Source organism: Candoia aspera, chromosome 1 (assembly GCF_035149785.1).
Source record: "Candoia aspera isolate rCanAsp1 chromosome 1, rCanAsp1.hap2, whole genome shotgun sequence".
In the NCBI taxonomy this organism is placed as follows: domain Eukaryota; kingdom Metazoa; phylum Chordata; class Lepidosauria; order Squamata; family Boidae; genus Candoia; species Candoia aspera.
In genome coordinates, this window is record NC_086153.1 from 169,946,008 (window position 1) to 169,964,468 (window position 18,461).

The window sequence follows — 18,461 nt, forward strand, 5'->3', positions numbered from 1 at the left end:
TGCTGCACAGATTTTTCCCTGCTCAGAACCTCTTGAGATCCTGAACAGTTCTTGCACAGTGCAGCAAATGCTGGCAGTAAGACAGGCAGGAAGGAAAAAGGCACGGCGGATCCTTTCAACTTGAGTTGATCAGAGAAATGCTGGAATCAAAAGCTAGACATGGTTTTAACTTCAAACATGGTTCAAAAGTAGCATTCCTCCTCCCCGCTCCAGTCTACACACATTTTATAAAAATTTGGGGTGGGGGGTGACAACAGGTAGGGAAAGGAGAGTTGAAAGAGGCCTTTCCTGGGGTAAGCTTGTCAGTAGAGGCATGGCTCTCACTTGGACGCAGTAATTTAACTTAACTCAGGAAAGCTTTCATTGTACTAAATCAACATAAAATATTTCAGTTCAATTCAGTTAGGTATTGAGAGACCTGAACAGCTTATAAACAGCTTCTTGCACTTTCAAAATCTCTGTGAAGTCTGACAAGACATTTCAACTGGAGTCCCTGGATTGAGTCAAGTAGAGGAGAGAGATGTGGACAGAGATGCTATATGGAGTTCTTTACAAATTTGGCATCTTCTGGTTTTTTTAGATGTTCACAGTGCTTTGCCTTCTAACCTTGAACCTGAGCCCACTCATCTCAAAGTGGGAGTTTCTCTGCACGGAATAACAAAGATTTATGAATCCAAAGCTGCTGTTCAGAATCTCAACCTGAACTTTTATGAAGGAAATATCACCTCATTGCTGGGTCATAATGGAGCTGGAAAAACTACCACAATGTAAGTTCTCTTTGAAGAAAAATGACTGAGAATGACTAAAATATTTTATTGATATAACATTGATGTAATGTTCCTTTATTTCTGTTATCTGCCAAGCTGGGACCCAGTACATTTCCCTGAGCTCAGGGGATCGTTTTGCTTTCACAGCTGGGTTGAGGATGGTGGAAAGCAACCATTTTCCCCCCTATCTCTGAATTCTGTAACCTAACGTTTTCAGTCTACAATCTCCATGTTGAGAGTCACTCTGAAAACTGATTGAAGCTTTTGACCTTATTTCTGGACTGCCCCGATTCCTCCCCCATCCCTGGAGAATTCAGAAGAAGAAAAGTCCTTGGGTTATTTTGGATGTATGTTTTCGTATAGTGCGTGTATCAGTCTTTTCTGACTACTTTTCTATCGCCAAGGCTGGGAAGAACTGCTTTCCACTTTGCTGGGTCCAAAACTGCCCCATTCCACTAGATGGCCATTCGAGGCAGCCAGATTATCCAGGTCAAGCTGCATTGGCAGTGGATGAATTACGATTGCAAAGAATTACTGGCAGTAAATCAGCTTTACCCTGATCCCACTTAGAATTAGTCTGCTTTTCCCACCTTTCAGTCTCTACACTACAGTAACTGCTAAACTGCTGCAGGGTAAAATGTTGGTAACTTTTCTCAACTTTTCTTCCCACTCCCCCACGTAGATCTATACTGACAGGTTTGTTTCCTGCTTCATCTGGCACTATATTTGTTTATGGGAAAGATATCAGAACTGACCAGGATTTCATCAGGAAAAATATGGGAATTTGCATGCAGCACAATGTATTGTTTAATTACCTCACCACAAAGGAGCACCTGCTTTTATATGGCTATATCAAGGTGCCCCACTGGAACAAAGAAGAGTTACAGGAAGAAGTAGAACGGTATGTCATAGTTTCGTTAACAGCATGCAACACTCTTCCTTTTATATTTGTTATATAATTTTCCTTTTCCTTTTGCAAAAATTGTGTAATGGTGTAATTAGTTTAGTAGTGCTAAAAATGTTCTGTTGGTCATGTACATTTATATTGGTACCTTCAAAATATCTACCCTTAATATGTGGATTGCTTTGCTCTTAATATTTTCGGGAGATCCAAGAACCATAATAAGTTGGACTAGTATTTTCATGGGGGTTTCTCTGGGTTTCAGAGAATTCAACTTTTTTTTCCTCTTTGTTACAGAAGCCCTAAAACATTTATGCGTTTTAGGGCTTCTGCTATAGTTTGCATGAGTTGACAACCTTAGAGCGGCAGGAAACTGCTGTCAGTTTTCAGTCATTGTAGTTGGAGGGCGTTCTGAAGCAGAGAGAAGTGCAGGGCTGAATATAGGTCTGGGGCTTCATGTTTCCCATCCCTGGCCTAGCATAGTTTATCACTGAGGACTGAACCTGGGGGAAATCCATCCATCCATCCATCCTGTCATGCTAATCCCTTTTGAGATAAGCAATAGTATGCTAAACAAACTAAAAAAATCAGAAACAATAAACAAAAGAAATCAAAGGCATAAGAAGAAAATAAAATAAAAGTAAATCCAGTCTACTCTTAACACCATTCACTATACAGTACTTCTCCACATCTTTCATTTTTGCAAACCATCCTTGTTTCTACTACATCCACACACTAATTCGTACATTCCTTTTTGTTCTTTAAACTGATCTTTCTCTTCTTGAGGATCTCATCAATTCTGTTGTCTCACAACTTTCTCAGTCTTTGCTTCCTTTCAACCCATTCACTGTTCCTTCATATATTTGCTTTGCTGCTCAGACCTTATTCAATTTTTCTGTATGACCAAAATGTCTCAACATATGTCATCTGTGCTGTACAGGTCACTCACTTTTTCCTTCAAACCTCATTCATTAATTTAACTCTCTATATACATTATTCAATGTCTTTTTCTCATCCGCATTTCTTGCTGCCCATTTGTCTAACTCAACCTTAGCAAATTCCAGATGTGTGGACTTCAACTTCCAGAATTTCCCTGTCAGCATGGCCACTGCTGAGAATCCAGGAGTTGAGGTCCATACATCTGGAAGTTCAGAAGGCTTGGAAATACTACTCTAAGTCTTCAAGATCGCTTTGAATTTTATTTCTGTCTTCTATCATGATAGTTATTGCATCCCATTTTTTGCTCTCTGCAGATTTGATAAGCATTTTCTCCACCTCCACATTCAAGTTAATAATCAATATATTAAGCAGGAAACAGCTTGTGAATACTTGCATTCTTTCTTTTCTTTTTATTCACCTTCAGTCAGCTTACGATTTTCTAAGAAATGACAAAAGAATAGAACAGCCTTTTCTTACAAGGAAATATACTCCGAGCCATTAACATTCTTGCTCTGTTGGCCAAGTTCCAGTGTATAGATAGTTGGGACTTACTACACACTTGATGGAAGTCTTGCAGTGTTCTGATATCATGCTGAGTTTGCTGGCATTTGTCCACTGCACAGGTGGGCATTAAGGTCCTTTAATCCTGCCACCAATTCTTTAGTAGTGTGTCATAATGAAACACCTCATTTAAATAGTATTTGGTTGATTCTCAGTGAAAACCAGCTGGGTGCTAATAACTCGTAACATTTTCCACCTCTTCCTTGGCTGGGGGGTTTCATACTAGAACTAAGATATGTCATTAAAAGGAAGGGGTAGTAAATAAAGGAAAGTGATTGTAGTTTAAGGTATATTTCAGGAACATTGTTGTGCTTTAAAAATGTTTATTTCTGTAGTTATGACTGAACTATGTAGTGCCTCACTCAAGGCCTCCTGTCCTAACTGCCAGGAAACACGCTGAGACAAGAACTGGTCTCTAATGTTTTATTGCTTGTACATAACAGGAATCCTAACAAACTGAAGAAGTGTGGGAAAAACCCAGCCATATAAACCCCAAAGGTTAAGGCGGTCCCGATCTGTGTCTCTTTGAATGGCTACCTAATTCCTCAGTGCTACGCATGCGCTTTACAGCCTGGATGGGAGCCCCCTGCTCGCCATCCTTACTCATGACATCTCCCTCCAGTTTTAAAGAATCATAGAACGTTCAAGGTGGAAGAAACACTCCTACACAGTCCTACAGCACCCCTGACAAGTGGCTGTCCAACCTTCGTTTAAACATCTCCAGTGAAGGAGAGTTAGTCTCCCCCTGTGAACAAGTACACTGTGAATGTAATACCTTTGTGGCATTGTTGAACAGGTCTTACTATTAGGAAATCTTTTCCTGGTATCCTACCAAAATCTACCTCCTTGTAACTTAAACTCATTGTTCCTTTTTCTTGATGAGCATCTTGCTTTATGTAATCATTTCTTCTCGTCACATGCAAAGTTATGTTTTTTCTGGGTGCTGTTTTGAAGGATTTTGAAGGAAACTGGATTATATAGCCATCGTCACAAGTTGACTGGCTCTTTATCAGGAGGGATGAAGAGGAAGCTGTCAATTTCAATTGCTCTACTTGGAGGTTCAAAGGTTGTCATTTTGGATGAACCAACCACTGGAGTTGACCCCTGTTCTAGGAGAGGCATTTGGGAGATCATATCAAAGAACAGAAAAGGTAATATGGGCAGGTATACTGTCATTCTAGCTTTTCAGAGCAATAGCATGTAATACTGTAATATTATTAACAGAAATAACAGGATAAGCTTGAATGAGTATAAAAAAAAAATACAATCACAGACGTGGGAACCACAAACACACATTAAAGAGAAGCTTTTAAGCCTCAAGGCCTTCCCTTTGATAGGAGGACAGGCCTCTGCAGCTCCCCTCCTGCAGAAGGGCAGTCTGATGGACTTTGCCCCTTCTTGCTCCATGTGATGCAGATCAGAGGCCAAGGGGTCATTGCCTGGCTGGGCCCAGCAGGTGAGGGATCATCACAGAGAAGGCCAGCTGTAGCCAGGCACCAGGAGCTCCTTGTCTTGGGGGGGAACCAACACACACATGAAAGACCAGTCTGGTGCACCTTCCCTTTCCCATCTCCTTCCGAGAAGCCTCCCCATCAGTGGCAGCTGCCCAGCAGATCCCCAGGCAGCCTTGGAGGTGCCACAGCCCTCTTGAACTCTCTGGGTGAAGGAAGAAGAGAAATGAGACAAGCAAAGAAGCACTACACATGGGGAAGCCAAACCAGTGGCAGGGGGAGGAGGGGGTAGCAGAGGTTTCTTGGCTCAGCAGGCACTGCTAGCACATGCACTTTAACATGCAGTTGGGGCAGGTATGGGTCACGTCCTTGAATTCATCTGTCAGTCATGGGATAAAACAGCAACTGACCCTATAAAGCAGCAAAAGCCCAGCAGAAAGTTCATGAAGCCAATTTCATAAGTGATATTGCTGATAGTGCAGGTACACTTTTGGGATAGGGGCAGCCTGGAAGATCTCACTCTGCAGGACCGTCGCCATGGTTGTAGTCCCTGCTGGCATTAGAATGGTCACTGTTTGCCCTCCTGCAGGGTGCAGAGGCCAGTTGGAGGGTAATAGCCCATGGGAACACATGGTCCTGGGGGAAGGTAGTAGTCACCAGTGGGGAGTTAGGGCATTGGGCTATCCGCTGGCAGAGGTGGGGGGATGAAGCCCAGCTGGGGTGGCAGTATTATTTCATAGAGTGGGGGGCCAATATCTGAAGGCAGTTGTACCACAGCTGGAGAGCACCTACTGTACCTGCTAGGAAAGGGAAGCCATCCTTCTCTTCTGGGAATGATGTGGATACCCCCCTGGGGTAGGGTGGAGGAGGATCACTGGACATGTTGCAAGTCCTGAAGCAGATCAAACTCTTCACTGAAGGCCTTCCAGACTAAGGAATGGTCTGCCATTGGGGCTAGTTGCTACAGAGCAAAAGGCATGATGCGGCTGAAGAGGCAACGGGTTGCAGTTGAGTGCCACCCTCCGCTGTGGACAGAGAACCAGCAGCCCTGTGGCTCTTAATGAGTATAAGGTCGGATCACAATTGAGGCTGATGAATTGAGTAGTAGGCAGCCATATGATGAAATGTGCAGGAGATCTCAGATTGGGATTTCTGTAAGCCAGTCTCCAGCATTACTAAGGCACCATGCCTGCACACAACATTGCAGCCTGAACTGTTCTAAGAACTTAGAAGAAAACTGGATTAAATAGCCATTGTCACATGCTGGCTGGCTCTTCCCCAGGAAAGAGGAAAGAAAACTGTCAGTGGTTATTTTGTTCTTCCCAGTGGTTTCAAGGAGAGGTACAATCCTTTCCTGGTCTTTGCACCCAATGAGCTCTGGAGTCTGAGCAACTCATTTTCCACTTGGCAATTCTGCTGCTGCCTCAAGAACCTGTATAGTGTTGCCCTTTTTATATGTTCTTTTCAGGCAGGACAATCATTCTTTCTACACATCACTTGGATGAAGCAGAAGTGTTAAGTGACAGGATTGCATTCTTGGAACATGGAGGGCTCAAGTGCTGCGGGTCTCCCTTCTACCTCAAGGAAATGTATGGCAGTGGATACCACCTGACACTTACTAAAGAAAAGGTTTGGAACAGTAACACAAAACACTGTCAAGTTCTTATGAATTGTAGTAAATTCTAGCAGTGCTCAAAACCAAAGTAACCTCAGGTTTAAAAAAAAAGAGTATCTTCATGAAAATGTTACTAAAAGTGGCTATAAGCGTAGGTTTTAATGACAGGGAAGATGAAATCTGGAGACAGAGAATATAACCATTGCTTCTCATGATATCTGTAATTCTTGAACTAGAGGTGTTCTAGAGGTGGGGAATGTTTAGTCCAGAAAACCTTGAGTGAGAACTCTTCCTTTCCCTGACAGGTTGAACACTGAGGTTCTCTAGCTTGTACTTTTTCCTTGAGGGAGGGTACAGTTATTAAAGCCACTGAGAGCCCTGCTTGTGGCTGATGCTCAGTGCATGGAAACACAGCTCTGCTTTGGCCACTTTGTCCCTAAAACATTTGGAAAATCTGGAAGGGAGGCTTTGCTGTTCTTCATGCAGGAGGAGATGGAGAGTTCCGTACGGCAGGGGTCCCCAACCCCCAGGCCGCAGACCGGTACCCGTCCGTGGTCTGTTAGGAACCAGGCCACATAGCAAGAGGTGAGCAGTGGGTGAGCAAGCAAATTTACAGCCTGAGTATTTACAGCCGCTCCCCATCGCTCACATTACCACCCAAGCTCCACCTCCTGTCAGAGAAAGCAAGCCCATTGGCTGCTATCTCCAAACGGCATGAAGAAAAAAAAAAAAAAGGTCAGGAAAAAGAGGAAGTGCTTGAATCATCTCAAAACCATCCCCCCCCCCACCCCGGTCCCTGGAAAAATTGTCTTCCATGAAACCGGTCCCTGGTGCCCAAAAGGTTGGGAACCGCTGCCGTATGGGATCCCCGTGTCATGCTGCATCGATTGCCTCCTCCCGGGATGTTCTGACATTCTGCTAGCCATCAGTAGAGATGGATTTAATAATAATTTATGAAAGTCCCCAACTTGGCTAATATTATTGTCAGTACAGGACTATGGATACAGCACGGTAATGATATGTATGGTCAGCTGATGAATCACTTTGACTCAATTGCCAGCCTTTTTCTTTGCTTCCTATCCCCTCCTCAGGGAAAATTGCTCCTCTAGAAGTAGCCAGTTGTTCGTTCACACAGAATTTCTTTCAGAGTGTGAGAAGACACTATGTTTTATGGTTAATTTTTAAGAACAGATTTTCTTGAGTGTCTAGGCAAAAAAGATATGTTTTGATATCTGTCTTTTAAGATGACTGAAGTTCAGTGCTTGTGTTGCTTGAGGAATTAAATATCCAATAATGCCTATATGGTTTGTAATGCCACTCTTTGGGTGGGAACTTAGCTACCCACCAAATTTTTGACTTTTCCAAATGTTGTGGTACAATTTGAACACAGCAAAATATATTTTAAATATGTGTTTTAAAAGAAAATACGTGTATTTAAATATGTGCATTGTATGGACTATTTAAAACAGTAATTAATGAAAAAACAAATTAAATACCAAACTTCAACATGATCAGGTTTATACATACTATGCATGTTTTAAAAGAATTTAACTGGATACCTATTAAATTTTGGACTTTGTTCAGGGGGCTGATATTTATGATTTAAAGTCCAATATTGCCTATAGCAACCTGCTAAAATCTTTTATCAAGGCTCTTTTCTGAAGGTTCAGCATGAGACAATAAGGTTAAGAGCATTTCCTTCTGCTTCTTTGTAGCTAGGCTCCCATAACAAAACACCCTCCATAAAGAGGCTCACATGTTGCCCATGTTGAATCTTTTTGGCCAAAGCTTGTGCAAGTTAGGACCTCAAATCGAGAGGCTTCTCTTGCAAACCATATCCCACCAACTAGAAGATAACAGTTTACTGACACACTCAGAATGCCTGAATATGCGGGAGTTTTATTCAGTCATTTCAAAATTAATTTCCTTCTCATAATGTCATGATTTTGATGATATAATGAAAATTAACATCTCACAATGGGGTGTTTATTGTCTCCTTATGCTTCCCCAGAGCTCAACTCTGGATGTGGCAGAAGAATGCAATACCTCTACAGTGACAGCCATGATACAGGCTCATCTTCCAGAAGCCTATCTCAAAGAAGATATTGGCGGAGAACTTATCTATGTACTTCCTCCATTTAACAGTAAAGTCTCTTCATCCTATCAGTCTCTTCTGAGAAGCCTGGATAGTAGATTAAGTGATCTTCGTATTGGCTGCTATGGAATTTCAGACAGCACTGTAGAAGAAGTGAGCACCTAAAAGTTTTTTTAACAATCAGATGACCTCTTAATATTGTTGCTGTTTTATATTTATTTCAATTCATTTTATTTTATTTTATTGTTTTGTTTTATGTTTTATTTTATGCTTTAAATCTTGTAAGTAGTCTAAAGGGTGGCAAATGAATATGTGAGTGAGGGCATGTGTATGAAACAAATCTTCCCAGAATGAAAAGGTTATGATGAAGAAAATTAAATATGCGTATATATTGAATTGATTCATCAGTCCATCAACATAAATATAAAATCATGGAACAGAAGCATGTAGGGCAGCCTTTTCTGGTACTGTACAATTCATGACATAGTTTGAAGAGAAGAACCTGAAACGAAGAATTAGGAAATAGTGTGGCCACCAGACTTAGTGGAGGACAAATAGAAAAGTTGCCATGCGTAGAGGCATGGCCAGTGGCCACTAGAATTTAGTCATTCCATTAATTTCTACTCTCTTTCAGCCAGAGGGAGAGGACAGAATGAGTTGTTTCAGGAGCTGATGATAGGATGATGCCATCCCACAGAAGCAAGCCTTTAGTTGTTTTACTGTTGATTTAATGTTAGTTATTACTGGTCACTGAATATTTAATTACATGTAAAGATAGGAGACAAATTTTGTTCAGACTTCACTTAATACATCTGAAATGTATACATAAATGGGAAAAAACTTACATAATTTCTATACTAAAATAGGTATTTAAAAATTGCATGTAGTTTGCATCACAAGATTCAGTGAAGTATTAAGAAAATTGCATGTGAAACCATTTGAAGAAAATGTGCATAAAGTGCATAAGTGCATCAAGTTCATATGGACTTTTTTTAAAGTTGCAAACTGATCTGGAAATGAAGGAATAAACTTAAGATGGGAAACAAAAGTGACACCTCCCCTAATTGTAGGGTGTTCCTTATTTAGCAATATATTCTTGTCAGTCGGTGCCAAATTCTGGGTACAAAAATCTCCATAGAGGAAATTAGTATTCTCTCTCCATTATATCTGCATGTTATATCTATGCCATGGCTTTTTGTGAGGATGCCCATTTGCAAAATGAAAACAGTATGGATGAAAGTTGATTACAGAGCTATGCACACAAACTGGAAACAATCAGTCTAAGTTAAACATAAGTAGGATATATTTCACTATGTAAGGGGGACGCTGCCTGTGTGCTCAGTCTTGGATAGAAGACTGTTACTAGCGAGTTCAAGGTCCTTGCTTTCCTTTTTAATGGAACTTTATTGTTAAAGCAGAATTGTTTAATGGCTGCCCTCTTTAAAACTGGATACATGACCGCTCTGTTGTTTCCACCTTAAATACTGCTAAGGAACAGAGCAGTGCTGTCAAAAAAATGAACTGTGTTAAAGTAGGATTTGTAAGAATTGAAATGAAAATATTTTTATATTATTATTTTGCAGGTGTTTCTTAACTTGACCAAAGATTTTGTAAAAGATGAACAAACTGATGCAGAGTTGTCTCAAGAAGGGCCCAGTTTTACTATGGATAATGATCGCTTGTCTATGGATTATAATAACTTCTCTGAACAAGATGGTATTAAGATACTGTAAATTTCCACTGGCTGAAATTTTACCAAGGAAAAACTCATAGTATCTAGAACAGTGTACAGTGAGTAAGAACAGGATGGGACTTTTTAGCAAGGCATAAGGCTGTGAAAGACTTCACCAAGGTTGACTTCACCGAGGTGGAAGCTGGATTGATGATAAAATGAGGGGACAGGGCAGAATCAGTCAGTAGTGCTGGTGATGGAACAGTTTCAGGCTGCAATTACAGATAAGACAGCCTTATCTGTAGGCTGCCTTATCTGTATTCAAGGTACTTGAATATCTGTATTCAAGTCCCTCTTAACCTGAAATCAGACACTGACCATGGCTAGATAAATAGTGGGCAGTTCTTCTGTGCCATTTCATCCTAGACTAAATCTGCCTGATCCTTGAGAAATTAGCCCACCAAGAAAAGCTCGTTCCACCTCAGACATTGGTGAGAAGGTGGAAATGCTGACATCATCTAAGAGAACCCTGTGCCTGGGTTAAGGGATGGATCCACTTGCTACTTACATTTCAGATAATTGTAAAAAACCTGCCACAGTTCCTTCCAGAATGATCAGTTATTGAGACATGGGCTGGGTTTTAATTAAGTACAGGGCTGCTACTCGGTAGCAATCCACAAACTCCCAAATTACCTTGTTGTCAGGGCAGCCTCGCCTCGAATAAAACACGGACTCACTTAGAGGGTCTAAGGATTTCCGGCTTTATTGAAACAGAATGCGTGCAGAGAAAAGACGGGAATGCGGGTGTGGTAGCAGGGTACCCCGTTTATACCCTGTTGGCGGACCTTGTCCTCCTCCACCCCCCATTGTCCCCCAAGTCAGGTCCGGATGGGTGATTAGCGTGTTATGGGTCTGCTGATGGGTGATTCGGGCGATCTCCGATGTTTCCCTTTGTCTCCTTGCCTTCGTCCGGTGCAGGTGCGTCCCCCGGGGTAATGGGTGGGAGTTCCCCCGGTCTGTTAATGGTTTCCAGGTCCTGTCCGAGGTGCGTTTCTATTGTCCTGGTGATTTATTCATGGGTCTGGGTGCTTAGTGGATGATGTGTGTGTTTAGAGGATAATGGTTATCCCTTCCTCTTTCCTGATGTGTATGTTACCCGTTGTGATGCACTTATGCCTTGCAACGGGGAACATGACACTTGTCTTTTTTAGTTACCATATGAAACAAGAGCAATGAATGACAAGGGGCTACCACGAACTTCATAGATCTTGTTTTTGCCAAAGATTGTCCCATCCTCACAAGTATACCTTGTGGTGCTAGCTGAACCATAGCTGATTCAGGAAACCAGACCTCTAACACCTAGAACCCCCTAGCTGTAGGGAAGACATTCAGTTACCCAGTATATCTGGCAGCAGCTCCTCACTTCCTCATAGTCCTAGGATTGGCCTCCATAATCGCTGAGGCTGTTTAATCTGCTGATCATGTAGCTTCATTTTTTCCATTATAAGGACAATGCAGGCCTAAGGAGAGAATGTTGGCAACCCAGGATGAGGGGCTTTGACTGGTTGGTGTGCCAAAAACAAAAACAAAACCCAGCCACTTCCAGAAGTGAATTTGGAAAGGAAGAATCATAGTGTGGGTCCTGATCACTGCTAATAAGGCAGCATCCAGAATTTAGGATTGCCAAGGATTTTAAAAATAGAAATAATACTTTTCGAACTGGTTCACATTTTCTAGTGGGGTGAATTGGGTAAAACTAAGCATAATAAGGAAATGGAACTAAGCACTTACTGGTTATTGTATCTCTTTCCCTTTTTGATCAATAGATCAAGTGCTGGTTAAGGTGGGAGAGCCAAGCAATCTCTCTCTCCTGCTGAGGAAGGCCACAGCCTTGTTCATTAAACGATTCCATCACACTCGGCGCAATGTGAAAGGTTTTATTGCCCAAGTTATCCTTCCAGTACTCTTTGTGACAGCTGCTATGGGCCTTGGCACCTTGAGAACAAAGGTGGCAGAATACCCAGCTCTCCATCTCTCACCAGGCCTGTATGGTTCCTCCAGCCAGTCAGACTTCTTTGGGTGACTATCTCTTTTTAGTTATTTACTTAGCTTGTTGGGACGGGGTGCACTGGGAGTGAGGGGCCTGACCAAACCTTCACCAATGTGGCTAGAATCAGTATATTTCCTTGTGTGGCAGTATGAGATGTGCTAAGAATATGACTGGGGAAGGATAAGAGAGAGAAAAAAATAATTTTTGTTAAACCCAGCAATATAAAACTTTCTAGAGTTATGAGAATAAAGCAAATTATGAACTTACTATAATCAAGGTTTATCAATACAGTCCACCAATTCAGTAAACTATCAGGTTATTCAATTAATTTGAGCAAATCTCATATACTTGCCATAGCTCTTATATATCCATCGAACCATTTATGAATTGGGGTTTTACTAAGCATTTGGGGTATTTTAAATATCTTAGAATAATTATCCAAAATAAAATATTTTTGTTTCTAGCTACAAATATTTCAATGGCCGACATCTTTTTTTTAAATTCAGTATTGGAAACATTACATATATTTCTTTACCAACCTCTTTTAAAAAATTATAACATTGTATTTAAACTAAATAGCAATATAACTGCATGATTATTGTATTCAATACCAAATCCCTTAAAAAAGAAGCAGAAACCATTATATGAAAAGAAGTATAAAGTGAGGGGGGAAAAAACCCTGAATGCTAAACCACCTAGGGAAAAAAAAGAAAGGGAAAAATAAAACCCTCCTAGAAAGCAAAAACATCCCTTAAAAACAAGGAACAACTAAACAACCAAAAATTAAAACTAAAAAAACCCTTACATTAAATTATATCTAATGCTAAATATTATATATATATAAAATAGTATATATATGCAAATATTTAAATGGTATGTATGGGTATAAATATAAATATAGATAGATATAGATATAGGTATAATGTTATCATGTGTTAGGATATATAATTTTCTTTATTTTACATTGTCATTCAGTTTTTGTCAGTCCCATAAGGTAGACCAGACCAAGAAACAATGCCATATAGGCCAGGACTACTTTTATTGTCGCGGTTATAGCAACAGAATCTTGCAAGTCTGACTGTGCTTCCCTGCTCCCTCACTTTATCTTTGTATGAACTAGGGAAAGGCCTGTTAGAGACTTTTTTCAAATTAGTTTCCTGGAATGGATTCAAGCTGTGCTTGTCTAATTGTTGCCTTGGTAGCAGCTGTTCCTCCTGTCCTTCAAGGCCATTCCCTACGCTATCTACTGTTATTAAACAATGAACTTAACCTGGATCTTGTGAAAACGTATTGTCTGGTCTTGCCCTTCCTTCAGTGCAGAGCTGATTCAGAGGCTGAGAGCTAACAAATTATGTTAAACATTCTTCCATGAGTACATAACCATCTTTTTTTGTAACGATCTTTTCTCAATATATCTAAAGTTCTTCATAGATTAAAAGATTCCAGTTTGGAATATAGTTTAACAAACTTTAACATATTTAACCCTTAACTGCCTTCCTACATGGTTCACTATAGTAATAACATCTAGCAAATGAATACTAGAAATGGTCACGCACATTATAAATGTACCAAAGTTTCTTCAAATTTATTACATCTGTAGCATAGAAAGGACGAGAGCCAACCTTTTAAAAATATCTTTGAGGCGTCCAGTCTTAAAGATGATTTTTTTTTGCTGAACTAAAAAATAATATCTCTCAGATTAATATTTATATAAATAGATGGTTCAAAATCTCAGTTGGTTATGGGAAAAGATAAATGTTGTAAAAATTAATATAGTTTCAGGATTGATAAATGGACTTAAGGCATCCCCTTGTAAATTCTTTACAGTATGCCAAACAGATAGATACATTATTAAGATACTTTATGGAATCCAAGTAACCAAATTCAAAAACTATTACAGGCATAATTAGAAAGTTACTATTCTGCTCCTCTGATATTCATTCATTCATTCATTCATTCAGGTTGCACAGCTGCCATCTCACATATGTGACTCTGAGCACTCACTACAACTAAAAAAAACAACAATGGTATCTTGGCAGGGACTTGGTTCCTTTCTCAGTCAAAAGTAGTATTTTCAGTATTAAAGGTTTTAAGACATGTTTGGAAGTTGTTACGACAGAGGTATAATTTTATCCCTTATACCCATGGTAAATTTATATTCTGGGATAATTCCAGTTTGAAAATTGCAAGTAAATATATATATTGTTGAAATTCATAGTCTAATAGAAGCATTGGTACTTAAATCAGTTTATTGCCAATCAGGTTTTTAAACCATTTGAGTTGTTGCAAGAGGAATTTGGATTGCCTAAAACTGCAATATATTGAATTTTACAATTTGATTTCACGGTATTTATTTATTTTCTATCCCACCTTTATTATTTTTATAAATAACTCAAGGTGGCCAACATAGCTAATATTCCCTCCTCCTCCTATTTTCCCCCCAACAACAACCCTGTGAGGTGAGCTGGGCTGAGAGAGGGTGACTGGCCCAAGGTCACCCAGCCGGCTTTCATGCCTAAGGCAGGACTAGAACTCACAGCCTCCTGTGGTTAAGGCAGCAATTTCTAGCCTGTTGCCTTAACCACTAGACCAAACTGGCTCTATGGTCAAGATTCATTAGCCGCATCTAAAATTCTAGAATTATTATCAGCCCTGAAATGTGTTTTGAATGATTCCAGGTCTACATTTTTTAACAGACAACTAATTTTTAAGGGGGGTATTGGTTACAGTATTTACAAGCATTTTGGTGTATTGGAGTATTTCCAAATACTTTACTTTACTCCAGTAAAGTATTGGAAAACTCTGTTACCAAAGCAGTAGTCAAGAATTTATTTTAAAAATATTAAGTATGTATTTTAGGATCTAAAGAGGAGATTTACCTAACTATTACTCATTTATTTATTGGACATCTCAAGGAATATTTAAAAAGGATTGACTATCAACTTTATTATGCAGGAGGTGTAGAATGATGGGACTCTTACATATTATGATACAGGCTTCCCTCACCCTTGTCCCATTTGAATACCCACGGTTCTATAGGCCCTATAGAAGAACTACACTTTTGTTGTTATTTTTTGCTAAGTGGGGCAAATCTGTTTTTATTTTTGTGAGTTTAGTACTTCAAAATGGATTCTGGGTTTTTCTTTTTCCTGTTTCGGAGCTCAGAGTTGGGTTTTGTTTTTTGATTTGTGGCAAGTATTTTATGCCTTTTGTGTGTTTCCTGTTTCAGAATAACAAGAAACTATATTTTCTGTTTTCAGCAAACATGTATTGAAATCAGCTGCATGGCCAGACATAAACAAACCCACACACAAGCACAAAATATACAGATAGACTGTGGAGTCCTTGGTGCTCTCTGAGCTTGGCTGTTTGCTTGCAGACGTTTCATTGCCTGACTAGGCAACATCTTCAGTGCTAGAAGGGAGTGGGTTTCCTCTCTTTTTATATATAGTAGCTTAAAGGGCAAACCCCACTCCCTTCTAGCACTGAAGATGTTGCCTAGCCAGGCAACGAAATGTCTACAAGCAAACAGCCAAGCTCAGAGAGCACCAAGGACTCCACAGTTCAACCCTGAGCTACAGATATTCTCTTCTATTCATAAGGATAGAGTGAGTGAGTGAGCGGGCGAGCAAGTCTGATGGCTGCATGAAGCTCTGCGGTTGAAGTTGACCATTCCTGACCTGAAATTGAATCTGACAAAGCTTTTGTTATAGAGGTATTAACTTTAACATGGGATGTAGGGATTCAAAAAAATGTTAGACTATCCTCTTTATTACTTATGGTTGTCTTGAAATTGCAGTTAACCATTTGGTTTGTTTGTGTGTTTAACTTTAGGAATTACAATCAAAGTACAGATGCTTTGGTTGCTTCAATGCTCTCTTTTCCTGGAATAGATAATACCTGCCTAAACAGAAGTAATTTGTAAGTAGCTCTTCTCCACTTGTCCCTCCCTACTTATAACAACTCCTAATCTAGGAAGACAAATGACTGAAAGTTGTGAGTCATCAGGATGGCCTGCCGAGCTGTGGTACCCAGGGGTCACATTGGAACAATATTCTAACTACAATCAGGTGGTGATTTGTAACAACTGCAATCTAAGGCACATTTAGCTGAGAAATTCTATCAGTGCTTGCTTATTTCCAGTTAATGGAGCTCATTATGAGGTTACATAAGCATAGATATAGCCTTACTACAGATGTCTAATCAGAAGTAAATCCCACTGAATTAAGCAGGATTGACAGAGAGGGTCTATAAGGCTGCAGCTTTCGTTTCCCAAGTTATAGTCACTGATAGAAGAGGAGGGTTGAAACAGGGAGGTGTGAAGATTCTTGTGGAAGAGGGGCTGTAGGTTTTGTACGGTGTCTATAGATGGCCGAAATTAAATTACTTGTTAATTTTAAAGAAGATTGAAAACTTCTGTTCATCACAGTATGTGACATTTCTCGCATTCTCATGTGTGCTCTTATAAGAGTTCTGTGCAAGAAAGCTGCAATTTTGATGTTCTAGCATGAGAATCTCAGTGATGAAATGGATGACATCTTACGTGTCTTTAGTCATTTTTACTTGTGTGTTGTCAGTGCCTTCACTATCATATTGCATCACGTAAAGGCATCCAGCACCTGAAAAAGTTGCCACCCTTGCTGTTTGAGGGAACTTTGGGTAGACCAAGAATAGGCAAGCTTTGTGTGCCTCTAGTAGCTCTTAGCATTGGGGGTGGGTGAAGGCCGTAGTAGATAGGCCGAGAATGCAAAGTGGACCGAGTCAGGGTTTTGCTGATCTTCTGTTCTCCAAACTGTGTTAAATCTGTTTTAAAGGCACACACTACAGTTTTTGTGTGTTCCCCACCATAGGTGGCAAAAATTATGCCTCTGATTTTCAGCTGCTGTTGGATGGGGCTCTCAAGAACTACAAAAAAGTGATATGTGGCCCTTTTATTATTTGTACTTATAACTATTTTTGTCTGTTTTTCATAAATGTGGTATGTATGTATACTGTACTATACATACAGTAGTTGTAACGTATCACAGGATTTTATGGGCAAGGACTTATTAAACCAGTGATGGCAAACCTTTTGGGTTTGGTGTGTCAAAAATTCAGAAAATGCCTAACTTGATTCTGCTGGCATGTCACCTCCCCCCGCCCCCAAAGAAAAGAGAAACAAATCTTTACATATTCATTTATTTTTAAAAAATACAATCCAGTTTTGGGTGGCCAAAAGGGCAGAGATGTGGGGGGGGGAGAAAGGTGGGGGGAAGTTGCACTGCCTTTTGTTGGTTCAGTTTCTGTGGTAACTCAAACAGGGAGAATAGTTGTCGGGTGTTGGTGAACCCAAAACATCGAGGCATGTCATAGGTTTGCCATCATTGTATTAGACAGTCTCAGGGCACAGGATTTCCTTCTGCTTTCAATATATATTTTTTAATTCAATGTTATTGCCTGTAATGTTTTGCTGTGGAGTAAAGCAAGTGTCATTAAACCTTTCCACTCAATTTTAGTATTGAACAAATAAAAATAGATGAACAGAGGAATAGATTAAGAGCCCAACAGGGCTTACTGAATTTAGCTTTCCTTGAAACAAGTTGGAAATGCTTTAGAAAATTAATACATAGTGAGGCATTCCTGCCCAGTGCTCTACATTACATAGGAATTTCCCACTATGCTGTGTATGCAAGTTTATAAGAAATGTCAGTGTTAAATCTGCTTGCTTTCAGAGCATGTGTCAAGGAAGATGTGGCTGATCAGTGGATATTCAGTGGGAATCAGAGTGGCCAGTATGCTGCCTGCAATTGCACACTCAGAGAGGTAAATTCAAGTTAGACTCTCATGAGACGAGTTCACTGATGAGTTCATAAAAAAACAAAAAGTAAAGTGCAGTTTCCAATGAAGATTAAATGACTTTTTCACCCTAAGACTATGTCCCAACTTTGAACAAAAAATAACAGGTATGCTTAATGTCCATCTTTTGTAGAAGCTAATTTCCCAAACTGCCAATTAATATACTTAATAACATGCATGACATCGTAATTTATGGTTACAGCTGTTCCTTCCAATAGAATCCTTCCTTCACTTTCTCAAACATCAAAACTACAATGGCAGCTTTGAGACAAAAATAAGTACAATGTTAATTTCTGTCTTATAAGAGAAGCCTTGGGAAGCTTAAGAGTTTGGGGAATAGTAGGAGTCTGGTAGGAATCTCTCTTTCTGACATAATTCTGACCAAAAAAATCCCCTCTCAGAAGCTGTAATTTGCATTACAGGGGAGTTTCTGGGGACAAGTTTTTGTAAGGGTGGTAATAGAGAAAGGAAGTGTAAAACTTCACGAGGCCCACCCCTGGCTTTGAGGCTTGAGAAAGTTTGAGATTTGGGGCAGATCCATACTTTCTGCTCAGCCCATTGCTAGGACAGGCCAC

General features: G+C 40.0%; 1 protein-coding gene and 1 pseudogene across 1 annotated transcript in view; one reads left to right on the forward strand and one right to left on the reverse strand.

The window, feature by feature from the left end:
• Window positions 1-18,461, forward strand: part of ABCA12 (ATP binding cassette subfamily A member 12) — a 130,880-nt gene that overhangs the window by 68,633 nt on the left and 43,786 nt on the right. Inside the window, exons 26-34 of the mRNA XM_063302960.1 lie at window positions 581-767; window positions 1,450-1,668; window positions 4,123-4,319; window positions 6,088-6,248; window positions 8,246-8,482; window positions 9,913-10,045; window positions 11,828-12,080; window positions 15,886-15,972; window positions 17,763-17,853. Coding sequence (XP_063159030.1) covers window positions 581-767; window positions 1,450-1,668; window positions 4,123-4,319; window positions 6,088-6,248; window positions 8,246-8,482; window positions 9,913-10,045; window positions 11,828-12,080; window positions 15,886-15,972; window positions 17,763-17,853 — 1,565 coding nt within the window. The remainder of the gene's footprint in view (window positions 1-580; window positions 768-1,449; window positions 1,669-4,122; window positions 4,320-6,087; window positions 6,249-8,245; window positions 8,483-9,912; window positions 10,046-11,827; window positions 12,081-15,885; window positions 15,973-17,762; window positions 17,854-18,461) is intronic.
• Window positions 4,940-5,501, reverse strand: LOC134488585 (cell death-inducing p53-target protein 1-like; annotated as a pseudogene).